Genomic DNA, 26,846 nt, shown 5'->3' with positions numbered 1-26,846 from the left:
ATCTAACTTTCCCATGTTTGCCTAGATAATTAATATTTTAAGCAAAAGGTCATAAAGGATTATTCTTATAGCCTTGTACTCATCTGAGACAGAACTTCCCTTCCTCCCCCCTTCAAAAACAGCACAGAAAATTAAAAGGCTTAAAATGTATTTTAATAAGTTCATGTTGCATTATTTCATTTCTCAGAAAAACTTCAAAGGTATTAGGGACAAATCAAACATGGTACACCAATAAAAAATGCACAGCATAACTACCTAAGATAGGCAAAGCTAAGAGCTACCGTCTGACATTCAGCATACAGCAACCCTGTTCTCAAGATTGTACTAGGCCTATCAAAGCTGTGAATGGCAACATCACAGACACAAAAGGGCCATTTCTGGGTTGTCCTTACCCAAGAAAAAGATGGAGGCAAGTTTAACACAAGATTTTTTAAAGATATACTAAATGAAAATCTCTAAGAGAAAATGTCTTCCTTGGGACATGAAAGGGTAATATATGGGACATAACAGAACCGTATGTATGTTGTCTGTGACCTCTGTGGACATGTGCCTGAATTCCCACCTGGGAGTGATTGGAACAGTGGGGCCAAGGTCATTGGGGGATGTTTCGTTTTCGTGGTATATGTGGCAGGATCTCTGGGGTGAGACAGTGCACTAAGTCGTGTCCAACTCTTGTGACCCCATGGACTGTAGCCTGCCAGGCTCCTCTGTCTACAGGATTCTCCAGGCAAGAATACTGGAGTGGGTTGCCATTTCCTTCTCCAGGGGATCTTCCTGACCCAGGAATCGAAATCAGGTCTCCATCATTGCAGGCAGATTCTTTACCGACTGGGGTGGGGGGTGGGGGGGGCTCAAGAAAGCAAATAGAACAGGATGGACAAAAAGTGGAATGATTAAGATTAATGGGGGCTCTAATTGGATCCATTTTGCCATGGCTCCCTGGCCCTCGCAGGCTCTCAACAATCACATGAGATTTTAGGAATGCACCACACAGAATTGATTAGTGAAAGGATATACCACATAGAACTGATTTGTTAAATATCACCCCTCCCTTACCCTCTGCCTCCAACATACTCCCTAGAGTACTACAGGCAGGGAAGACCTAAACTATTGGGAGGAATCCCTAACACTTTTCCAGAGTAGAATTCGGCTAAGTCCAAAAAGGGTCCTTCTTTTAAGGGTTTTGGGAAACTAGACACTGCAATTTTATTAGTATCGGCGACGTTTGTTTGGAGCAAATTCAGCTCCAGGAGCTGCACGGTTGAATGCAGGAGGGGTTCCACCAATTGCTCCAATTCCTTCCATTGTAGCAGCTTGGCCAAACCGTTCAGTTGTTGGTGGGGTCTTAAGGAGAAAAGAGAATGATGTTATAATAGAACCTGTGCCCTAGCTTCTCACCCATCCATATTCCCTCCCCTGGAGGCCACTTCCATTCAACATTCCTGATGGTAGGGGAGACTAAGCCTGTTTAAACTATAGTGGATAACCCTAAAAAGGAAGTTGCTGACAGGTCTACCCAACCATCTTTAACTTTTTATCCTGATTCCTACAGGCTAGGTAACATTATATACTAAATTCCTGGGCTGGATAAATGTTAGCCAAGTCCTTTTTCCTGAACTAGGTATATGGACAAGGGCAGGCAAATTTAACCCTATTCAAAGTAAACATTCTGACACTACAACTAAACCACCTCAGGATTGCATGAGCCACAAATCTTTTGGACTCACATGTATTTCATATAATGCCTAACCTTTGTTGCCTTCCCTCCAAAAGGGAACCTATTTACCCAGGGTAGCAAAAAATGTCAATCAAGACTAGCCAGTCAGAAGATAAAATATAATTTAAGATTGGGTTTGCACAAGACTCAAAGAGCTTGAGGTTAACATTTTATAGATAACAGTGATCCTAAAAACTATTTAATTTGTAGCAGGCCCAAGGACCATGAAGGCAAAGTCCTTCCTCCTATCACCATTTAGCTACTATAAAGCTCTGCAGTTTACCAATCCCAAGGTTCCATCTGGCATCATAGTGGCTGGTCCTGGAGGAGCTGGGGTACCAGCTGGCACAGGAGCAGGGGGCATGGCGCCTCTGTTGTTTATGCCCATAGCACCTAAAGCAGAGTAGTGATCAGTAGAGGAGACAGACATTGACTTTATCTACACCAAGGGAAACAAGCCAAGACCTCTGGGCTAAGACATGTTACCCTCCCACCAAAATTTGCTTCCAGAAATGTCAAGCCCCTTAAATTTGGACGAGGTAGGAGAAGCTACATAGTTCACCAGAGATGAGACAAAATAAGAAATCTGTACCATTAATCTCCTAAGCCCTTACCTCCCATAGCCATCTGACCCATCCGTATCTCCTGCTCTCTCTGGAAAACAAAAAAACACTCAAGACAGTCCAAGACAGCACTGCATTCATTCTACCACAATCCACTAAGGACCACATACTAAAGAACATCTGCAACAGCTCCTTAAATTAACTCACTGTAGTTGTACAATGAACTCAAGTTTAGAGCTACTAGGACACAAGTCGAGTTTCCTATTAGGAACAAATTGAGAGATGAAAGGAGAGACACATGATTTCTTTCAGGGCTCCAACCTGTACAACAACTGCTGAGGACATCAGAAGACCAGGCAAGGCTGCTACAGGACTGAATCTATCTGATCCTGCAGTCACTGAGATTAAACAGCACACACTAGCCCCAGCTTTTCATCCTAAATTGCCCGTGAGGCAAAAAGAGCTCCTCTTCAAACCTTACCTTTCCTTCCTATGACTGCTTCTTTCTAAAAGAAGTGTCACAGAATGGAAAAATTGGTCATAGCCTATTGTTTCCTAATCCTAGTGGTGAGTTTGTCGTATCATGGGCACATGAGAGATATACCGCATCAGGGAAGGTTCCCTTGAATCCTTCCTGCTGTCGTCGCATCATTTCTTCTTGTTGCCGCCGCATCTCTTCCTCTCGGCGCCTGCGCTCCTCCTCCTGCCTGCACAGAGTCACCAAGATATTTAAGCACAGGCATTCCAGAACTTGAACAGATTATCTGTCTTAATAGGGCACTCAGCCAAGGAGATCCAAGAGCCCACTGAAAACTACCTTAGTTCTCCAGGCAACTGTTAAGTCGGCCCAGCCCTAAAACAACCCCGATATGTCCTTTAGGGGAAAAAGTTCTTTCCCAAAGGAGGCAGCCTCATGAGACCAATCACTCAGCTGCTTTCCTCTTTAGCGCAGTCCCAAGAATTCACAGAACCATGGGCAGTCAAAACATCTACCTAAAGGGAGAACTTGAGAAGCAGCCAGGAAATATTTGCCAACATATTTACAAATGCATGAGATAGCATGGTGGTAAAGAAGCAGGAGTAAGACATTACCTTTTAGAGTTGTCGGAGAAAAAGGGTTGGAGGAAAAAAAAGTTACCTGAGCTCCAGCTGCTTTCGTTTTTGCACTTCTTGATTGTGCAGCTCTTCCATCCTCCGAAGTTCTTCTTGGCGCCTCATCAAATCTAGAAAAACAACAGACTGATTCAGAGTATTCTTCACCCTCCTCATATAGGCCCATTAATTTTCCACAAATAAAGATCCAGAAAGCAAAGGGGATATTTAATCCCTGAGTGGCCATCCGAGGTATCCAGATTCCAAAAATGAAGTCAAACCTATTATTTCCTTCTCCACAGAATCCAGTATCCTCTGCCACATCTCCAAGCTCATTTGCCTACCAAGATCAACAAAATATTTCAGAGAATAAAAGCTGAAGTTTAGGCCTTTCTCTATTGATTGATACAAAGAAACTCCTGAAAAAAAGTTATTTTGTCCTTCTTCTAGTTTTAAGCCTTAGGTAGATACTCACCCTGCCTCATCAGCATGACCTGGTGCTCATGGCGAGCAGCCTCCATTTCCATCTCCAGCTTCTCACGAGCTTCCTTGATGTTTCGGTCCACTTGGTCCTGCTGCTGCTTTTCCATCTCAATAAGTGCCTTCCAGCGCATGGCATACTCATACTCAAAGGAGCCAGGCTGTGCAAATCTGGGTGGCTGTTCTCGCTCTCTATTGACAAGGTTTCTGGGTTACTAAAACTCTGTCCAAGATTCTCCCAACTAAACACTACATTCCTCCCAAGGGCCAAGACAATGGCTGCCACTGAACACATACAGCAAAGACTTGCCTCTTTTACACAACCCATTACAAGCTTCCTTAAGAATAAATAGGCAAACAACTAACAGGGAATCTGTCAGGATCACATACTTGTGAAATTGCTGATTCTTTATAACCAGCTTCTCTGGGAGTCCCTCTTCATCATCTAACTGGTCCATGGGCTCCACAGTCACAGGTCGAGGAAATCTGGGAGAAAGAAAAACACTCAGTGTTAGTCAAAGTATAACCTTCATTAGTCTTCCCTCTCTACGAGTCAGTGGCACAATGAACTAATTAAGGGTCAGCACTAAACAATTAAACATACTTCTGAAGGTGCTTTTACACCTAGTCCCAAGTAACCAAGTTCTTTAAATAGAACTCTGTGGAATCTGGGGTTAGGGTTCAGATCTCTGAACACAGCCTTTAAGTAGGTAAAGTACTTAAGTGTGGGGCTGCCCCATTGCAGCCATCATTCGCCTGCCATGCAGGAGATGCTACAGGTTCCACAGGCTTGAGCCCTGGGTCGGGAAGATCCCCTGGAAAGGAAACAGCAACCCACTCCAGTATTCTTGCCTGGGAAAGTACACGGACAGAGAAGCCTGGTGAGCTACAGTCTATGAGTTCACAAAAATGTCGGATACAACTGGGTAAGCTCAGAACTCAACTTAGCTCAGATACAACAACTCAAAATAATGACTTGGAATAAATACTAAGAGAGATACTGCATGCACAAAACAATTTACGAGTTCTAAAACTTCACAGTAAGGGGAGATTTAACAACTGACTAAATGACAACTTACTGAAAATGTCTATCTTTTAATCCTCATACCATTTCCATTAATTTAAGATTATACTGAAAACCCTACCAGAGAGCTGGATAGTATCTAGTCTTCTAAATGAACACAAGAACATGGTTCTTAGAGGTTAACTCCCCAGACCACAGAAGGAAGTAGCATTTAAGGTATGTTTCTGAAAATGACCCCTCACTCACGTGGTTAGCAGGAAGGAGCCTTCACTGCATCTGTCCAGAGCTTTTCGAGCAGCTGGCTTCCCTGAGAATTCAACAATGCCTTTTCCTGAGGGCCTGCCTCGATCATCCACAATGACTACAGCCCTCTCCACCTGGCCGAACACAGAAAAGGCCTCCTCCAGCAGTTCATTGGACACATACTGAGGAAGGTTTCGGACTGTAAGGGATGCACTATGGCAGGCAAAGCGCACACGCAGCTGCTTTCCACGGAGTGGCATGTTGTCCAGTTCTACTTTGGCAATCTCCGCTAGCGTTCGTGTTTCCTAGGAAGCAGAGAAAAGTCAGAATAACTCAACAGCTGAACAATGACCACCTACACAGCCATCAAGAGTCTAAAGTACCATAGCTCAATACCTCAGTGTCTCAAAAAAAGAAAAAACCAAACCCAAAACCCTTGGCAACAAGCATACAAAAACAAAACAAAACAAAACAAAAAGGATGGAACTGGAAGAACGGATTCATGTGTTTCAGATAATTCTTTGGTTAACCTAATTGCTCTGATGGCCTTGTAATAAATCAACTGGAAATTCTAGAGTTAACATCACTTACATGGTCATCAGTATGACAAGCTATTCTCTTAAGTGTTAAATCTGGACAATGACCAGCATAAAACCTACTCTTACAATACAGAAGTCAGAATTATTTTAGTTTCAGCTAGCTATGTACCAGAGTAATCAGAATCACTACACCCTCCAAGAGACCTCTTTAGAACCACAGACCTTGATGGGACCCTCCCCTCCACATTCTTAAAGAGGAACCTGAGCCCCAGAAAAAATGACTTGCCCATACAGTTTTGAGTTAGTGGTAGATCTGGAATGAAGACTGGTTCTGACTATAACATCCAGTGATCTTACTAGCACATTATATTCCTCATTTATGGAGATAGATAATGCCCAAAAAGGTTTCCCCCACACACTTAAACACATTTCCTAAATAAAATCAGACATCTACACTTAAAAACGGTTATGATAAATGTTATATTATGTGGATTTTAGCAATTAAAATTTTTATTTCAAAGTAGATTAAAAAAAAAAAAGATATAAAACTGTCCCCTCATGGTTTTGAGGACTCTTAAGTGAAATAATACACGCATAAAGGCTTTGGAAATAAATTATATAAATCTTGATCATTACTAAAAGTCTTTTCCTATTTTTTCAGGAAAAAATCTTAACTTACTAAAAGTATTTGTAGGGGACAGTAAACAGGGGAAAGGTACAGAAAAAACAAGATTAACTATGACTTGATAGTTATTGAAGCTGGGTTAACAAGTATGTACAGGTTCACTGCACTATTCTCTCCACTTCTATATGCTTGAAATTTCCCAATTAAAAAAAGTTCCAAAGGGCATACTTAAGCCCCAGAGTCCTAGGCAAATAAACCTATGTTGTCTTGAAACAAAAACCTATCAGGAAAAATTAAAATAAAATCTGCATTTTGTCCTGTTCTACCAACTATAAGCTTTTACAAACATCATCTGAGAATTATTTCTACTGCCTAATTTTCCATAGCCATCATTTCCTAGCTTCACCACATTTTAGAGCACACAGCTGCTTACCAAGCGGATAAAGCCAAAGCCCTTGTCCTTATGAATGAAGACTTCGCCTGCCTTCCCATATTTCTCAAACAGTTTCCTCATCTCCTCCTCAGTGATGTCAGGAGGAAGATTGCCCACAAACAGCCGACTACGCTGGGTGAAGGTCTTCTCTCCTGGTTTCCTAAAATTCTTCAGGTCAATAGTCAAGCCTTCATCTGAGAGAAGAAACATAGTCACTTAAAAGATTGGGGAGAGATTTACAGTCATATCCTCAAAGAGTTACAACTGCTGCTAGATAAGAAATGTAATTGCTATAAAGAAGTCAACACCATTTCCCAATGGAATCTATCCACTAACCACTTATCAGTGGTTAAATTGCACTTAGAATGTGAAAGCAGTATGCAGAGATCTGGGGGGTGGAGGGAGGGAGGACGGACTTCTCAACAGCTCTACTATGGTCCAGGAGCCAACCTAGACTAACTCAAGAGACAGAAAGACAATACAAGAGCTACTGTCAAAGAGAAAACCAAGCAAGTCAAGGAGCTCTATGTCAGAAGTGACTGGATTTTTACATTTAAAACATAATTAAAAACAAAACAAAACAAAACAAAAAAACTGCCCTATTTCCCAATCCCAAGTCAATCTTCATAACCTTAACAGTTCCCATTCTTTCAGGCTTGGGGTAATGTAATGAAAAGAAATGAGTTAGGAAAGAGTATTCTTTGTAGGAATTTTTAGAAATAAGGAAGATGAGGTTGTTTGTAGTTTTAGACGCATGCAAGAGGTGCTCAAAGTTAGTGGAATGGATGAGAACATATCTTTAAAGATCTTTTACTCTGATTAAAACTAGGGAGGCAGAGGCCCTAGGCTAAAAGTATAATACTCAGTATCAGATTTCTTCTCCATTAAGTCTTAAAAACCTTCTTTATATTTTCTCTACCTACTGGTCATACAATTACCACAGTGTTTAGCAAAACGATGTGCCAATGCAGCGAAGCAACCTGTATTCAACTGCTATCCTACATATCTGCTCCTTTTCAGAGAATCAGCCTTTTTCTATCCTAAGTATTGAGGTAAATAGGGAAAAGAACAACAAAGGTGTGCCACAAAAGCCCATTCCTTTATAATCCCAAGAGTCGAATTTAAAAATCAAGAAACTATTCCCAAGACAGAACCTATTCCTACTTCATTACCTAGCATGTACTTACTCTGGCTGCTGGCTTGCTGCCCATTTGCAGGCATTGGTGGAGGTGGTGGCTGCTGCTGTTGCTGCTGGTGGTGCTGCTGATGGTGATGTTGATGATGCTTCCTTGGAGTGTGGTTTTGTTTCTCCAAGTTAAAAGTTTTATTGCTCTGCATCTTTGTACCCTAAAAATAAACTGGAATGTCAGACACATTCAGTGCTTAGAACATATTCAGTCACTAATTTCCTGGTGACTTACATGTCAATTAATCACCTATGGTACTATTTCAAACAGGTATGGTGAAGGAGTACAATTCAACCATCTAAAACCACCAGCACTAGCAGTTATATTGCACACAGAAACTAGACAAGTACTAAATAAGAACAGCTTGCAAAAGAATGACTTGAGGAAGCTTCCAGTTCAATAACTACATGCATTGAAGTGACTTTCCCAAAATAATCTACTCCCTAAAAAATGGCCCTATCATAATATTAAAGCACACTTTAAAAATACAATGATTGAAATAGATTCTCGTTATCTCGAGGACTAGTAAGTCTTGTTCTTTGGCACCTTGCAGCCCTAGCCTATAGTTGATACTGTGGAAAAGTATGGGCTGTATAGATTTAGACATACTTATATTTGAAACATGGTCCTAACACTTACTAGTAAATTACTTTTGAACCATTTCCTTAAGTTGTTATAAAAGGGATAATAAAAACACCTACCTCTCAAGGTAGCTATGAAGATGAATATGTGAAAATACTAGTTCTGTACTAGCATATATTGTTATTATTAAATATCATTATTAACCATAATAGAAAGATAAATGACTATCAAAGTAATAAAAGCATCCAATACAAACATATACAATCATAAAATCTTAAATTTTGTCATTTATAATCAATAAGGGAGTTCCCTGGTTGCCTAGTGGTTAGGATTCCAAGCCACTGTTGTGGCTGGGCTTCAATCCCTGACTGGGGAATAGAGATCCTGTAAGCCACTAGGCATGGCCAAAAACTCATAAGATTAAAATGAAAATTCCTGGTATAATCCAGGCTGAATACAAAAGTTGATGGTTTTAAGATGGAAATTTCCTAATGGATCAGCCGAGGACTATCTCCCTTATCCAAGGGCAGTTTTCCAGTAAATTAAAGGACAAAAATCAATCATGAATCTTTTATCCTAAACATAAGACCCTCCAGTCAGATTTAACTGAAAGAAAGATGCAGAAAATGATTTTTTCTCCAAAAACTGTATTATTAACATCATGATTCCCTTAAAATAAATTATATTCCTCAGATTAAAAAAATGTGACAAAGGCTTGGTAGCTGTTGATTCTGGATGAGGAATATACAAGACACTTATGTGTATAAAACTTTAACATTGATACAGTTTTTATATCATATCCTACCAAAACTGAAAATATCAATGCAGTTAAGTTCTGTATAAAGTTGTTTTATAAGACAACAGGTAACAAGAGGTATCAAGATGTTCATATTTCTTAACTCAGGAATTCTACTTCTAATAATTTATTCTAAGAATATAATTTAAGATTTAAAAACTACATCCATGAAATAGTCTCTATAACTGGCTTTCCAGTAACAAAATGATAAAAATGACTTTTTCTTTTTTATTAATTTTTTACATTAATTCAATAACTATTCACCAAATGCTTATTTGCTAGACACTATTCTAGGTGCTTGGGATGAATCAATGAACAGTCTTGCCTTCAGCAGTGATAACCTTCCAGTGAGAGAAAATATACATAATAATTAAATTACATAGTACTTAAGAGGTTTAGTGCTAGGAGAAAATAAAAAGTTGAGAGGAGGGGAAAGTGGACAGGGAGTGGAAGGGGAAAATTTGCAATTTTAAATAGTTGTGAGTTTGGCCTCACTAGAAATCTGACATTCAAGCCAAAACTTGAATTCTCATGTATATCATTTCATCAGTCTTTTGTTCTTCATTAATAAAGTACAAACTACATCTTTAACATAGAAAACAATAAAACAAAAACCCAAAGACTGACCACTGAAAAAGTCACTGTTGACATTTTGATATGCCATTTCAGTCACTTATTTACATATTTGTATGTACTCTAAATGGTATACTCCATGTCCCTAAATCTTCTACATTTATTGTTAATGGACTCTGTATTCTGCTGTCAACCAAGCCCTTATAGTGCCAGGACACTTAGGTTATTTATAATTTGTCACTATTATAAACCAATGCTCTCAGCTAAGTCTTGGGGCACCTCTATGAACAGATATTCCTCCCACAATTTCCGTTTTCGCTTCTTAACCTTTAAAAACATATACTGTCATTTCAAAACTGCAACCATAAATGCACTATTTTATATTCACCCTTTTCTCATTCCTAGTGTCAACTTAATTATAATTTTTAATGGTCACATAAAGTCCAACTGGATGTACACTAATTTACTAAACTACTCCCTATGAGACATTTAGGCTGTTTTCAGCTTTTTCCTATTATAATGCTGCAATAAATATCTCCATAGGATAAATTTTTATTAAACACCTTTGTGACTTTTGCCACATAGTTTATAGTTTAACAACTTTATTTATTATTATTATTTTTTTTAGTTTAACAACTTTAAATACTGTGAATAAGTGCAACAGTTTCAGAGCAAATTTGACACCTTAAAAAAAAGAGAAAATGTTTTTAAAAATAAGATACAAGAAATTAAACCATAAAAATAGAGCTGGGGATAGGTAAGGTGGGCATTAGCATCAGATGTTTTCCCCTATGAGTCCTACATATTAAACACCCCCATTCCCCTGATCCCAAAAGCCTATAGCAGAAACGTGAATTATTTTCATAGCCATTTCTCCAACTATTTCTTCTTACCTCTGGCTAGAATCCAAAGAGTCTTTCTCGCTTTTAATTCTCGCTTTTTAATCTCCAGCCTTTAATTTAAGAGTCAGTGGCCCCAGCCTCAATATCTTGCATCCCATTCAGGAACCCACAATGTTATATGTTACTAGAAATCTTTACAGAGATCCACTCAAAACTGAAATATTAAAAACTCTATATTTACATCCTAATCACACCTCACCACTCCATTCAAAAAGGCCATTTTATAATTTCTTAGTAGAAATTATCTCTTTGATCATAGGGATGTTTTAAACTATTTAGAATTACTTCAATGGAAGTTATTTTTTATTTTAGAAAGTGCAATGTGGTAGTTAAGATGTTAATACCAGATATTAACTGATCACTGAATGTCAGGCACTGTGCTAAGCCTATATTATCTCATTTAATACTCACAACTATCTTCTGAATAAGAAAACTGATGTACATCCAAGGTCACACAAATGTGATGAAGCATGGAGTAGAACTCAGGTCTGCTGAACTCTAAAGCTCATGCTCATTGCTATGGTATAAACTGAGTAATTGAACTCACCTTGATTTTAGACTTTAGAATTCAAAACACTTACTAAAATGTCACCTAACCTCTGAGTCTTAGTTTCCTCACTTGTAAGATGGGGGTAACATCTATCTCACAGGACTGGTTATTTTGACCAAACCAGATAATGGACATTACAGCTACTTGTTCTTGCTGACAATCACCACCCCTATTTCTACATATGCGGTGCTCCAGTTAGACAAATTTCATCAATTACATTCTTCCCTTGCTCTTCTGGATTCTAGCAAAAATTATTTTTACAACCAAACTGCCTACCTTTGTGTCGAGTAAATGTCTCCATAATGCCAATCATTACTCTTTCCCTTCAGTTTATTTCCCAAGAAGTCATTCAACAGTGAACACAAAATAATACTGTATAAATCACCTAAAACAGTGCCCACAAAGTAGCAAGTATTCAGTAAGCATTTGTCCCTGTAATGTACTTCTGATGATGACCACCAATATAATCTGGAAATATGTGCAAATATCTGGGTAATAAATTCACTGCCCCTAGCCACTGGGGCCTCTGAGAAGGGAATAAATCATAAAGGTCAACAGTAAGGATTTATGTCTACTTATTTGCCCCAAAGACTAACCCTGATGGACTTTCTTGAGAGCAAATACATATTGCTGTTAGAAAAACTGGGGCTATTTGCAACACAACTGCACAAACCAAACACTACACCACATATCTGAAACCTAAATAAAATGCCCCCTTAATTTTCAGGAAAAGGATCAACTTTTAAGTGGAAACTGTGTGTGGGGGAAACCTGGTAAAAATCTACCAGATGGAAATGGCTGCCTGGATGTGGACGAGCCTGAAAGCTGCAGGAGGCACTGGCCAGGTAAGGCCCTTTTCCAAGAATCTCTTAGGACCTTTCATTTAGTAATAAGTAACATGGACAAAGACACAATATAAATCTAGCCAGGATCCCCCTATTAAGAGTGGCCAGATGTATCAAATAAAAACACATTACAGCTAAATTTGAATTTCAGGTTTTGAAAAAAAAAAAATCTTTAGTGTCCCATTCCATGTATACTAAAAAAATTTGTTGTTTACGTGAAATTCAAATCTAACAGGGTGTCCTGTATTATCTCTGACAACCCTACCCCTACCTCAACTTTGACTGAAGATAACAAAGTGCCTCCCAGTCCTCTTTAACCTCGACTTCTGCTAAGAACACAAAGCGGCAGCTTACGAGAACAGTTTTTCCAAAGGTAAAATACCCGATAGGAAATCCATAAAATTAATTTTCATTTTTTAAAAAGTAATGTTATAAACAGGTCGAGTAGACAGGCAACAGGACAAAAAAAGTCTTCAGGAATCTGCCTAGGAAAACAGCAAGGGCTGGACTAGCAGATGAACTTCCCAGCTCAGAGTTTTGACAAAGAAGCATCGCTGGGGTAGGGGAGGGGGCCCCCTTTCTCCTCCGGAACTAACGGCCTCACGAGGTCGAGAGGAGGAGCGCCCGACAAAGCGCCTCCTCCTGTAGCCGCGACTTCAGGGCGCTCGGATAATAGACCCCACACCCTCAGGCCCAGGGCGGCTCAACGATTGGGGAACTTACTGACAAGATTCAGCTTCCAAGATGTGTTGCACAAAAAAACGGCAAGGGAAGGGAAACGGGAATCAGGTTAAAGCAGAAGGCGAGACCAGCGGAGAGCGATGGGCCTCCGCGGGTGGGATGAGGAGACCGTGTGGCCGCGGAGACAAGGCCTCAAGGGGCCGCAGAACGAACGGCCCACCTTCCTTCAAACCTAGCCTCGCCGTCATCTCTTCCTTCACCGATTGTCGCTAGAAATCCTACTCTTCTCTCGAACAAGAACTAAGTCGACCCCATACTCACCCTCACCGACTGTTTTCTGCTCAGAGTAACGGCGACGCTACACGGCCTTTACCGTCCCGAGAAAAGAGCGCGCGACCGCCGGAAACGAGACGGCGGAGATCGGTGCCTCCCAAGGGGTACAAAGTGGCGTTCCCTATTGGTTATCTGATATGCCAATCAACATTTATCTCCAGAGGTGGAATCGGTTTTCCACCATTTCTTCGATCTTATTGGCTACTGAATGTGAAAGACTGGAGTTCGTGTGAACGACAGATGGGGACAAAGAGCGAGGCTTTCTAGCGAGTGCGCTTGCGCAAGTTGCGTCCGCTAGAGGCGGAAAAGGAAAGGGGGAGGGGGATAAACGGGTAGGGAGTGGAGGGTCGAAAGGAGAGACGTCAACTAAGTAATGGAAAGACCGAAAGACCAAGTGATGGGAGGGGTAGAGGAGAGGGGGAAAAAGGGAGAGAGAGAGGAAAGTGGAAAGAGAGGGAAAGAGAAGAGATAATGTGCGCGTAGGCGTGCTCTGAGAATTCCTGCACTGCGCCTGTGCAAACAGCTAGAGTAACAATGTCATTGTATTCAGTGTAGTAGATCTCGCTTTTTTCTACAGGAAAAAAAAAATGCCCCGCCATGTTTCTTTTTTCACATTTCCTCATTAAGACTTACACTCTGACACTTCTTACTTAATCACATTTTTTAGTTGCTTCTCCTGCTGCCAGGTGGACTCATGAAGCCCAGCTGAAACAGTCATCACTATGGTTATGGTTAAAGAAAGGGATGGAAGCGAGGAGGGGAGATCGATACTTCAGTCTCTGCGTAATTACTCAGAATTGTAACCAGCACTCTTATTTCCATGGTAACCAGGGAACCCAGCAGTCCAAACATCATTATTGTTCCCGTGCTTTACAGAGAGAATCAACAGGTGTCATCATTGCCATGGATACATTTTAGGCCTCCAGATCAGACTGATTTCTGTACTCCAAAGGATGCCAATTTTTCAATAATGCCTAGCTAGCCCTGTGGCTAATCGAGGACTACAACTGCTCACCTGATAGGTCTTTGTAGTTAATTCCCACTAACTCACACTCAGGGTTTCAGGGTCTTCCCACTGGCGCCACCTTATGTGGGGACACAGTGATCTAAATCTGCATTGTCTAGAACCTCCTGCAATGACAGAAATGTTCTATTTCTGCTCTGTTCAATATGGGTGTACCTACTGGCCATATGTGGCCATTGAGAACTTGAAATAGGAGTGTGCGTGAGGAACTGAATTATTAATTCCACTGCATTTTAATTAGCTAAAATTCAAGCAGTCACACAAGGCTAGTGGCTACCATGTTGGACATATCAATACCAATGATTACCAAACTTTTGGAGAATAAATACTACCTCTATTGGGCTTCCCGGGTGGCGCTAGTGGTAAAGAACCCGCCTGCCAATGCAGGAGGCACAAGAGACTGGACTTCAATCCCTGGGTGGGGAAGAGCCCCTGGAGGAAGGCATGGCAAACCCACTCCAGTATTCTTGCCTAGAGAATCCCATGGACAGAAGAGCCTGGTGGGCTATGGTCCACAGGGTCGAAAAACGTCAGACATGACTAAAGGAACTTGGCACGCAGGCAACACCTCTATAATGAAAAACGAATTAATACCTCTACCCTGAAAAAGACATTTTTCCTGCTTACAGAAAACAAAAACAAATACTCAGGAGTAAAAAGAGAAAATTCTCTCCTGTTCATCCCAGTGGTTACAATTATGACTGCATTCTTGCATTTCTATTTTCTATATTTACACTGTCCTGGTCAAAGAGAAAAGTTTCTGCCTTTTTATACATGAAGGATTAAGCTACATATATTTTTCTGGGCCATGGCTTTCTCATTTTAAAAATACTTTAGCTATCTTTTTATATAAATGCATAAAGATCTATAAGGACTTTTAACATCAAATATTTTACAGATTCTGGCATGATTGTTTTTAGTATACATTGAGTGAAAAACAAAGTTACAAAAAAGCTATGGATTCAATAACATTTTAAATTAACTTTTTAATTACCATAGCTGTTTACACCATTGGAAAACCAAATAAAATAACAAAAGAAAACTTGTACTTTTGTGTATCTTCTTAAGGCAATCACAACATAAGCAGAGAAATGTTAATGTAAACAATACTGTAGGCAAATCAAATAATAGTATCATGCTAAAGGTAAAGGTCACAAAGAGTCGGACACAACCGAGCGACTGAATTGAACTGAAAAGGTAAAGGTAACACAGCTCTACTTGAGTGGATCAGGAATGGCTTCACAGAAAAGAGCACCTTTGAATCATCTTAACTAAGAGGTTGAAGTCAGAGACACCAGTGTACAAAGGTTCAGAGACAGAACGACCTATGTTTTAAGTAATTTGTCATGACTGAAGAGAAGTGGGGAGACTGAGTGATTGGAAATTAGACTGAAGAGATGGATATAGGCTAAATAATTAAGGACCTGTGCCATACTTAGAATTTTTCACTTGAATCTGTAGATGATGGAGCTCAGTCATGTCTGACTCTTTGCAACCCCATGGACTGCAGCCCACCAGGCTCCTCTGTCCATGGGATTTTCCAGGCAAGAATACTGGAGTGGGTAGCCATTCCCTTCTCCAGGGGATCTTCCCCACCCAGGGATCAAACTCAGGTCTCCTGCATTGCAGGCAGACTCTTTACTGTCTCAGCCACCAAGGAAGACAAATAATTAAGAGCCTGTGCCATGCTTAGAATTTTTTACTTTAATCTGTAGATGATGGAGAGATTTAAGGGTTTTGTAAAAATAACATGTCTTTATTCTCATTTTAAAAGTAATAAATGCTTATTGAAGGAAACATTCAAGAATACACATAAACACCATCCATAGGCTTCCCAGGTGGCACTAGTGGTAAAGAACCTGCCCATCAATTCAGAAGACCTAAGAGACACAGGTTCAATCCCTGGGTCAGGAAGATCCCCTGGAGAAGGAAATAGCAACCCATTTCAGTATTCTTGCCTGGAGAATCCCATGGACAGAGGAGCCTGGCAGGCTACAGTCTATGGGGTCACAAAAAATTGGACACAACTGAAGCGACTAAACACACACACACACATAAACATCAAAATTCACTATGCAGAAATAGCTGTTGGACTTCTCTGGTGGTACAGTGGATAAGAATCCAATGCAGGGGACATGGGTTTGATCCCTGGTCTGGGAAGATCCCACATGCCACAGAGCAACTAAGCCCATGCACCCTAGAGGCCACATGTACAACTGAGCCCACCTGCTGCAACTACTGAAGCCCGTGCTGTTAGAGTCTGTGCCAAGAGAGGCCACTGCAATGAGAAGCCAGCACACCAAAACGAAGAGTAGCCCCACTCACCACAACTAGAGAAAAGCCCACACACAGCAACAAAGATCCAGCACAACCATAAATAAATAATTTTTTAAAAGAAACAACTGTTAGCATTTTGGTAGATTTTCTTCCAGGCTATCACAGATACATGGACACACATACACATAGAGAGAGAGACAGAGACAGAGAGAGACAAAGAGACTGAGAGACAAAGACAAAAATTTTTTTCCATATATGATAGGTCTGAACTTCAGAAAGATTACTGTATTAATGTACTGAGGTTGCTGTTAAAAAATTACCACAAACTTGGTGACTTAACAGGAATTTATTCTCTCACAGTTCTGGAATCCAGCAGTTTGGAATTGGTATCACTGGGATGAAATCAAGGTGCCAGCAGGGCCAGGATCACTCAGGAAGCTCTAGGAGTGCTTCTTGTCTCACCCAGCTTCTGGTGGCTGCTGGTATTCCTTGGTTTGTGGCTGCACGGCTCCAATTTCTCCCTCCGTGGTCACAGGGCCCTTTCTTCTTCTTTATATGTCAAATCTTCCTCTGCCTCTCTCATATAAGCACACTTGTCATTACATTTAGGGACCACCTGGAATACTCTTCATCTTAGGATCCTTAATCACATCTGCAAAGTCCTACTTTTTTGCCAAATAAGGTAATATTCACAGGCTCCATGAATTAGGACATGGATATATTTGGGGGGGCATTATTCAGCTACCACAGTCACTCTGGCAACAGTGTGTAGTAAAGATTGGGAGAGACAAGCTAGGAGATCAGAACACTGGCTAGAATACAATCATAATTTCAGGTGAAAGATGGGGAAGGACTGAACGAAGTCTTTGTAGGGATAGAGAAGAGGAAACCAAATCTAAATAATTAGAAGGTAGGATCAAGGAGACTTAATCAATTAAGAAGGTAAGGAGTAGAAGACTAGAATGATTTGCAGGTTTCTGGTTTGGGTGCCTGATTGGTTGTGCCAGGACGGGAAGCAGGGGAAGCAGAGGGAAAGTCAATCAGTGCAGTTTTGGTCAAGGTGAGTTTAAGGTGAGAAGAGCCAACCAAGCAACAGAGGAAAAAGGGTCAAAGCAAGGCTCTGATAAGTCCTTTTTTTCCTAATTATCATTATCGATCACATAATACTTGAATATTTTCAAGGGGCTGAACATAATAATGGGGCTAGTGGTAAAGAACCTGCTGGCCAATGCAGGAGATGCAGGAGGCACATGTTCGATCCCTGGGTCAGGAAGACCCACCTGGAGGAGGGTATGGCAACCCACTCCAGTATTCTTGCCTGGAGAATCCCATGGATAGAGGAGCCAGGCGGGCTACAGTCCTAGTGGGGTTGCACAGAGTTGGACACACCTGAAGTGACTTAGCATGCACACCGAACATAGTAATATAGGGTTTTTCAGTACTAAGGATGGATGTTCTGTCCTCCACAAATTTCCAGGTAACTAAATAAACAGGTAACATCAATTTTTTTAAAAGGTGTCACTTCCCTGGCAGTTCAGTGGTTAAGATTCCACTTCCAATTCAGGGGCCACAGGTTCCATCCCTCAAGAAACTAAGATTCCACATGCCACGTGGTACAGCCAAAAAGAAAAAAGTGAATGGTCCAGTGTGCAAGACTGTCTTTTTTTTTTTTAATTGGAAACTAATTACTTTACAATATTGTGGTGGTTTTTGCCATACATTCACATGAATCAGCCATGGGTGTACATGTGTTCTCCATCCTGACCCTCCCTCCCACCTCCCTCCCCATCCCATCTCTCAGGGTTATCCCAGTGCACCAGCCCTGAGCACCCTGTCTCATGCATCGAACCTGGACTGGCCATCTATTTCACATATGATAATATACATATTTCAATGCTATTATCTCAAATCAACCCACCCTCGCCTTCTCCCACAGAGTCCAAAAGTCTGTTCTTTATATCTGTGTCTCTTTTGCTATCTCGCATATAGGGTCATCGTTACCATTTTTCTAAATTGCATATATATGCATTAATATACTGTATTGGTGTTTTTCTTTCTGAATTACTTCGCTCTGTATAATAGGCTCCAGTTTCATCTACCTAATTAGAACTGATTCAAATGAGTTCTTTTTAATAGCTGAGTAATATTCCATTGTGTATATGTACCACAGCTTTCTTATCCATTCGTTTGCCGATGGACATCTAGGTTGCTTCCATGTCCTGGCTATTGTAAACAGTGCTGCGATGAACATTGGGATACACGTGTCTCTTTCAATTCTGGTTTCCTCAGTGTGTATGCCCAGCACTGGGATTGCTGAGTCATATGGCAGTTCTATTTCCAGTTTTTTAAGGAATCTCCACACTGTTCTCCATAGTGGCTGTACTAGTTTGCATTCCACCAACAGTGTAAGAAGGTTCCTTTTTCCAAGAATCAATATAGTGAAATGAGTATACTACCCAAAGCAATCTATAGATTCAATGCAATCCCTATCAAGCTACCAACGGTATTTTTCACAGAACTAGAACAAACCTCAAATAGCCAAAGCAATCTTGAGAAAGAAGAATGGAACTGGAGGAATCAACTTGCCTGACTACAGGCTATACTACAAAGCAACAGTCATCAAGAGAGTATGGTACTGGCACAAAGACAGAAATACAGATCAATGGAATAAAATAGAAAGCCCAGAGATAAATCCATGCACCTATGGACACCTTATCTTTGACAAAGGAGGCAAGAATATACAATGGAGAAAAGACAATCTCTTTAACAGGTGGTGCTGGGAAAACTGGTCAACCACTTGTAAAAAAAATGAAACTAGAACACTTTGTAACACCATATACAAAAATAAACTCAAAATGGATTAAAGATCTAAATGAAAGACCAGAAACTATAAAACTCCTAGAGGAAAACAGACAAAACACTCTCTGACGTAAATCAGAGCAGGATCCTCTGTGACCCACCTCCCAGAGTAACAAAAATAAAAGCAAATATAAACAAATGGGACCTAATTAAACTTAAAAGTTTTTTGCACAACAAAGGAAACTATAAGCCAGGTGCAAGGGCAGCCTTCAGAATGGGAGGAAATAATAGCAAATGAAGCAACTGACAAAGAATTAATCTCAAAAATACACAAGCAACTCCTGCAGCTCAATTCCAGAAAAATAAGCAACCCAATCAAAAAATGGGCCAAAGAACTAAAGAGACATTTCTCCAAAGAAGACATACAGATGGCTAACAAACACACAAAAAGATGCTCAGCATCACTCATAATCAGAGAAATGCAAATCAAAACCACAGAGAGGTACCATCTCAGGCTGGTCAGAATGGCTGCTATCAAAAAGTCTACAAGACTCTGTCTTAAGAACTATAAGTGGATGCCACCTGTATTCAACATTGTACTAGAGGTTCTAGCCAGGATAATTTGCAAGAAAAAGAAATAAAAGGTATACAAAATGGAAAGGAAAAAGTAAAACTTTCTCTACTTGGAGATGACATGATCTTATATACAGAGAATGCTATGGAATCCACTAAAAAATGATTAGAATAACAAACAAGTTCAGCAGGGTTGCAGGATACAAGATCAATATACAAATGTCAAATGTATTTCTATACACTTGCAATGAACAATTTGAAAATGAAAATAAGAAACAATCCTATTTGCAATAATATGAAAAAGAATAAAATGCTTAGGAACAAAGTTAACAAAAGAAGTGCAAAATTATACTTTGAAAGCTACAAAACATTGTTGAAAGAAATTAAAGAAGACCTAAATAAATGGACTTTGATTAATCAGATAACAAGAGTTAGCAAGGATGTAGAGAAACTGGAACTCTTTTGGTGAGAATATAAAATAGTTCAGCTACTCTGGAAGATAGTTTGGCAGTTCCTCAAACAATTAAGCATAAAGTTACCATATGATCCAGAAATGGCACTCTACCTGAGAGAACTGAAAACATTTATTCACATAAAAGCTGGTAAAAATGAATGTTTATAGCAGCATTATTAATAATAGCCAAAAGGTACATCAACTGATGAACAGTTAAACAAATGTGATATATCCATCCAATGGAATATTATTCAGTTATAAAAAAGTAACAAAGTTCTGATACATGCTACAACATGGATGAATCTTGACAACATTATGCTAAGTGAAAAAAGCCAGTCACAAAAGCCCACATATTTATATGATTCCATTTACATGCAATGTTCAGAATAGGGGAGTCTATGGAGCAAAAAAGTAGAATAGTGCTTGGATAAGGCTTTGGGAGATAGAGAGATGGGGGAAGATAGCTAAAGGATACAAGATTTCTTTTTAAAATGATGAAAATGTAAAATTGACTGATTATTAATGGTTGCACATATCCCTGAATATACTAAAATCCATTAAGTTATACACTTTAAATGGCCAGATTGTATAGTATATAAATTCCACCTCAATAAAGCTCCTATTTTAAAAAAAAGAAGTATATGTTGGACCCAAAGAAGTAATATTAACCTAAGTTGATTTCTCAAGGGACAGCACCATAGCAGAAAGCCCTGTAGAAATCTTGGGACCCATATAGACCTGAGAGTGTGTGTCTCATAAAGTCAGCTGACCCTTTGTGGAGTAAATTAGGATATGTTGCTTCCCAACCTGGGAGAGATGTTTGGACAGGTCAGAGTGAATGTTAAAGAGTGGAGTGTAGGACTTCCCTAATGGTCCAGTGGTTAAGAATCTGCCTGTCAATACAGGGGACAGGGGTTTGATCCTTGATCTGGGAAGATACCACATGCTGTGGGGCAATTAAGCCTTCAAGCCCCAGAGCCCATGCTCTGCAACAAGAGAAGTCACTGCAAAGAGAAGCCATAACTAGAGAGTGTCCTGCACTTGGTGCAACTAGAGAAAGCCTGCCCATAGCAATGAAGACCCAGCACAGCCACATATAAAATAAATTAATTAATATTAAAAAAGAGTGTAGTCAAGACTGCCACCATTGGACTTTCTGATTAGGAGGAATAGGTGCCCTTTTGCTACATTTCTCTCCTTCTTTTTCTAAAAAATATTCAAATAATTTGTATTTTTAAAATTTCTTAACAATACAAAAGAATTTTGCTCTCAATAGAATATTTTTTTCTTAATTTTCACTGAAGCAATGTTATTGACTCTGCTTACTTTTTAAAATTGAAGTATAGTTGATTTACAATTTGTATTGATTTCTCCTTACAGCAAAGTGATTCAGTTATAGGTAAATATACACTCTTTTTTATATTCTTTTCCATGATGGTTTATTACAGGATATTGAATATAGTTCTCTGTGCTATACAGTATGTATGACCTTGTTGTTTATTCTAACTATGTATAATAGTTTGTATCTGCTAACCCCAAAACTCCCACTCCATCCCTTCTCCAGCTCTCTCCCCTTGGCAACCACAAGTCTGTTCTTTATGTCTATGAGTTTGCTTCTGTTTCATACATAAGTTCATTTGCATCATATTTTAGATTCAACATATAAGTGGTATCACATGGTATTTGCCTTTCTCTAACTTACTTCACTTAGTATGATAATCTTTAGGTCCATCCATGGTGCTACAAAAGGCATTACTTCATTCTTTTTTATGGCTAAGTAGTATTCTTCTTTTTAAAGATGAAGATGAAGATTCCTTATCTTTGACTGTCTGCCTTTTCTCCCCTCTTGTTTCACTCTTATTTCTTTCCTTATTAACCTTATATTATAGAAATGTTACTGCAATTTGAGTTCACTGAGGCTTTCCCCCTTTCTCCGTAACTCATTTGTCCAGCAATTCATCCAATAAACATACCAGGGACTATGCTAGAGGTTGGAGATAGAGATGAGTAAGAACCGGCCCCTATTGTTGAGGAGCTCACAGTCTAGCATTTCCCCATTGTCTCCCTAAATGCATATTTCCTTTTCTTCATTCCAGGGTACTTTGTTTATGTGTGTGTGTGTGTGTGTGTGTGTGTGTGCGCACACACTTAGTCATTCAGTCATATCTGACTCGTTGCGACCCCATGGATTGTAGCCCACCAGGCTTCTCTGTCTATGGGATTCTCCAGGCAAGAATACTGGAGTGGGTTGCTATTTCCTTCTCCAGGGGATCTTCCTGACCCAGGAATTGAACTCTCGTTACTTCCCTGGTGGCTCAGACGGTAAAGCGTCTGTCTACAATGCAGGAAGCCTGGGTTTGATGCCTGGGTTGGGAAGATCCCCTGGAGAAGGAAATGGCAATCCACTCCAGTACTATTGCCTGGAAAATCCCACGGACAGAGGAGCCTGGTAGGCTACAGTCCATGGGGTCCCAAAGAGTGGGACACGACTAAGCGACTTCATTTTCACTTTCACTCCTGCATTGCAGACGGACTCTTTGACATCTGCACCACCAGGGAAGCCCAAGGGTACTTTAGAATGGTATAGAACATTACATAAAAATACATGTTTCCAGAGTCGGTTCTAAAGAGTGAACATCACTCTAGCGCTCGCTTCGGCAGCACATATACTAAAATTGGAACAATACAGAGAAGATTAGCATGGCCCCTGCGCAAGGATGACACGTAAATTCATGAAGCGTTCCATATTTTTCAAACAAGTAATCTCAAAAATATACAAGCAGCTCCTGCAGCTCAATTCCAGAAAAATAAACGACCCAATCAAAATATGGGCCAAAGAACTAAAGAGACATTTCTCCAAAGAAGACATACAGATGGCTAACAAACACATGAAAAGATGCTCAACATCACTCATTATCAGAGAAATGCAAATCAAACCACACTGAGGTACCATTTCACGCCAGTCAGAATGGCTGCAATCCAAAAGTCTACAAGCAATAAATGCTGGAGAGGGTATGGAGAAAAGGGAACCCTCTTATACTGTTGGTGGGAATGCAAACTAGTACAGCCACTATGGAGAACAGTGGGGAGATTCCTTTAAAAACTGGAAATAGAACTGCCATATGCCCAGCAATCCCACTGCTGGGCATACACACCGAGGAAACCAGAATTGAAAGAGATGTGTGTACCCCAATGTTCATCGCAGCACTGTTTATAATAGCCAGGACATGGAAGCAACCTAGATGTCCATCAGCAGATGAATGGATAAGAAAGCTGTGGTACATATACACAACGGAGTATTACTCAGCCATTAAAAAGAATACATTTGAATCAGTTCTAATGAGGTGGATGAAACTGGAGCCTATTATACAGAGTGAAGTAAGCCAAAAAGAAAAATACCAATACAGTATACTAATGCATATATATGAAATTTAGAAAGATGGTAATGATAACCCTGTATGTGAGACAGCAAAAGAGACACAGATGTATAGAACAGTCTTTTGGACTCTGTGGGAGAGGGAGAGGTGGGATGATTTGGGAGAATGGCATTAAAACATGTATAACATCATATATGAAATGAATCGCCAGTCCAGGTTTGATGCATGATACTGGATGCTTGGGGCTGGTGCACTGAGACGACCCAGAGGGATGGTACGGGGAGGGAGGAGGGAGGGGGGTTCAGGATGGGGAACACGTGTATACCTGTGGCGGATTCATGTTGATGTATGGCAAAACCAATACAATATTGTAAAGTAATTAACCTCCAATTAAAATAAATAAATTTATATTTTTTTTAAAAAAAAGAGTGAACATGACTCTAATCAAAGGGCTGCCAAGCGAAAGTGAAAGTTGCTCAGTCGTGTCTGACTCTTTGTGACCCATGTAAATAGTCCATGGAATTCTCCAGGCCAGAATACTGGAGTGGGTAGCTGTTCCCTTCTCCAGGAGATCTTCCCAGCCTGGGATGGAACCCAGGTCTCCCAAACTGCAGGCAGATTCTTTACCAGCTGAGCCACAAGGGAAGTATCACCATTTGTTTAATCAAGTTATATGCAGCCTTGCCTGTCATGAAAAAATAATAAAAGTTTGACATCCAGCAGTAGTTAGTTAAGTAAAGCATGACACATGCAAATGATGGAATAATCTACAGCTATTATAATTATGTTGTAGAACACACTGTACAAGATAACTCCTACTTTGAAAAAAGACATATGTGAAAAGAAAACAAAGGACTGGAAGGATATACATCAAAAAGAGTAGTTGTATCTCCAGGTATCATGAGTAGGATAAAAGTGATCATTGCTTTCTTCTTCAAACTTTCTATGCTTTTCAATGTTTTTACAGTGAACATTTATATTTTTATAATCAGAAAAGTATATATATAACTAAAATGAAAGAACTCTCATTAAGACAGGGACTGAGTTTTTACCTGTTATGGTGTTTACAGAACTTTAGGACTGCTTTATAAACGGTGAATAACAAGTAATAGTACTCAGTACTATGTCATAACTGTAACAAGGCTGAAACAAGTGTTGAATTGCAGGCCACAGTCTTACTCAACACCTGCTCTATTGTCCCCCATCAGCTCATTCTATGTTAGAGCCCTTCATCTGTGGCTAATACATACTCAAACCTATTAAATACAGGCAATCTTCACTTACTCAAAGAGAAATATATATACATATATACACATATATTTTAACAACATGAAGGCTCGAGTGTATGAAGTCCCAAATCATTCATGAAATCAGCTGTTTCTCTTATAATACTAACAAGTATCTATTAAACACCTGCTATATGTCAGGCAAGTGTACATCTCACTTAATCTTAGTAGCATTGCTATATGAGGTATCATTAGATTCACTATTTCTTTCCAGTCATTTTCTTTTCTATATAATTGTATTTATTTATTTATTTTTGGCTGTGCTGGGTCTTCACTGCTGCTTGGGCTTTTCTTCCCTTGTGGCAAGCAGGGGCTACTCTCTACTTGCAGTGCTCGGGCTTCTCATTCTGCTGGCTTCTCTTCTTGCAGAGCATGGGCTCTATAGCACTCAAGCCTCAGTAGTTGCGGCTCCTGGGCTCTAGAGTACAGGCTCAACAGCTGTGGCCCACGGGTTTAGGACTTAGTTGGTCCGCAACAGGTGGGATCATCTTGGATCAGGGATTGAACCCGTGTTTCCTGCATTGGCAAGCAGATTCTCTACCACTGAGCCATCAGGGAACCCCTTTGCAGTAATTTTCTAAGCACACCTATATATAGAATTTTTCTAAAAGTTAGCATCATATTTTAACTCCTTTTGTAAAAAATGTAATATCAGAAGTGTTTTCATGTATCATTTGTTTTTTTAATAGACTATTTTTAGAGTAGTTTTAGGTTTGCAGCAAAATAGAGCTGAAAGTACAGAGTTCCCATATACTCCCTGCCCTCCCTGCCTCCCAGCTCCACAGCCTCCCTTAACTATCAACCTCCCCCATCAGCGTGGTACATCTGTTGCAACTGATGAACCTACACTGAGGCATTTGTTGTTGTTGTTGTTCAGTTCCTAAGTCGTGTCCAACTCTTTGCCACCCCATCAACTGCAGCACGCCAGGCTTTCCTGTCCTCTACTATCTCCTAGAGTTTGATCAAGTTCATGTCCATTGAGTCAGTGATGCTATCTAACCATTCATCCTCTGCCACCCATTGGAAAAGACCCTCATGCTGGGAAACATTAAAGGCAAAAGAAGAAAAGGGCGGCAGAAGATGACACATTAATATCATTCAAAACCCATACTTCAGGTAAGAGTTCACTTTTGTTGTATATTCTATGAGTTCTACCATGTCACAAACATGTATTCACCATTACAGAATCATGCAGAATAGTTTCACTGCCTTAAAAATCCTATGCTCTACATCATTAGTTTTTTCAAAAATGTGTTTGTTAATGATTACATTTATTGTATGAATATAACCAAAGTTGATTTGACCAGTCCCCTATTGTAGATTTAGATGGTTTTCTTATCTCTGTTTAAAAGATGAGAAAAATAAGACCTAGTGACTTGACAAGTGATGTATTCAAAGGCAACTGGCTAAAAAGAAGACAGAGTTGAGATTAGAGTTCTGGTCTGTCTCCAGAACCCACACACTATACTTCTGAATACACCATCAACCCCCTTTAGATTGTCTCCCCTCAACTTGAAACCAGGCACAAGGATCACAACCAGAGCAGCCAAAGATCCAAGCATGTGTTGAGAAGGGCTGGCAATACAAAAGAACAAGGTGGCCCAACTGAGATGGAACAAACTGAAAATGCAAAAAGGAGGTACAGGGACAGAGAAATAAGAAAGTGAGAGATGGTTACACAGTATACTGGTTAAGATAAAGAGAAAGCTGGGTTTGGGAAACCTAAGGGGGAAAATTCTAACTTTTATCTCTGTGTACAGGAGAGAGCAAAGATAACCTCAAGGCCATGAGGGGAGCCAGGAAGGATAAGGTTTCTGAGAAAGTGAACAAGGCAAGGCAGGATAAGACTCTCAAGGACTACAAGGCTAGGAGAGGCTTAGTGTGGGAAGGA

At 40.0% G+C, this 26,846-nt stretch overlaps 1 protein-coding gene and 1 non-coding gene across 4 annotated transcripts in view; one reads left to right on the top strand and one right to left on the bottom strand.

The window, feature by feature from the left end:
- Window positions 1–131: 131 nt before the first annotated feature.
- Window positions 132–26,846, bottom strand: part of NONO (non-POU domain containing octamer binding) — a 27,861-nt gene continuing 1,146 nt past the window's right edge. Inside the window, exons 1-11 of one of the 3 annotated variants that reach the window (XM_070291785.1) lie at window positions 13,154–13,677; window positions 7,904–8,063; window positions 6,717–6,910; window positions 5,123–5,424; window positions 4,243–4,338; window positions 3,848–4,044; window positions 3,419–3,503; window positions 2,885–2,987; window positions 2,332–2,371; window positions 2,001–2,110; window positions 132–1,344 (exon numbers count right to left, since the gene is read on the bottom strand). In XM_070291785.1, the coding sequence (XP_070147886.1) occupies window positions 1,210–1,344; window positions 2,001–2,110; window positions 2,332–2,371; window positions 2,885–2,987; window positions 3,419–3,503; window positions 3,848–4,044; window positions 4,243–4,338; window positions 5,123–5,424; window positions 6,717–6,910; window positions 7,904–8,054 (1,413 nt within the window). In that variant the 5' untranslated portion in view covers window positions 8,055–8,063; window positions 13,154–13,677 and the 3' untranslated portion in view covers window positions 132–1,209. Of the gene's footprint in view, window positions 1,345–2,000; window positions 2,111–2,331; window positions 2,372–2,884; window positions 2,988–3,418; window positions 3,504–3,847; window positions 4,045–4,242; window positions 4,339–5,122; window positions 5,425–6,716; window positions 6,911–7,903; window positions 8,075–13,153; window positions 13,678–26,846 lie in introns of those variants that run through there. The other 2 variants (XM_070291786.1, XM_070291787.1) reach the window with 2 other exon arrangements.
- LOC138931299 (U6 spliceosomal RNA) lies at window positions 22,938–23,044 on the top strand. The gene has a single exon (XR_011446541.1). It is a non-coding gene; the product is annotated as a U6 spliceosomal RNA (small nuclear RNA).

The sequence above is a fragment of the Ovis canadensis genome, chromosome X (genome assembly GCF_042477335.2).
Source record: "Ovis canadensis isolate MfBH-ARS-UI-01 breed Bighorn chromosome X, ARS-UI_OviCan_v2, whole genome shotgun sequence".
Classification (NCBI taxonomy): domain Eukaryota; kingdom Metazoa; phylum Chordata; class Mammalia; order Artiodactyla; family Bovidae; genus Ovis; species Ovis canadensis.
This window is presented reverse-complemented; position numbering and strand designations above follow the sequence as displayed.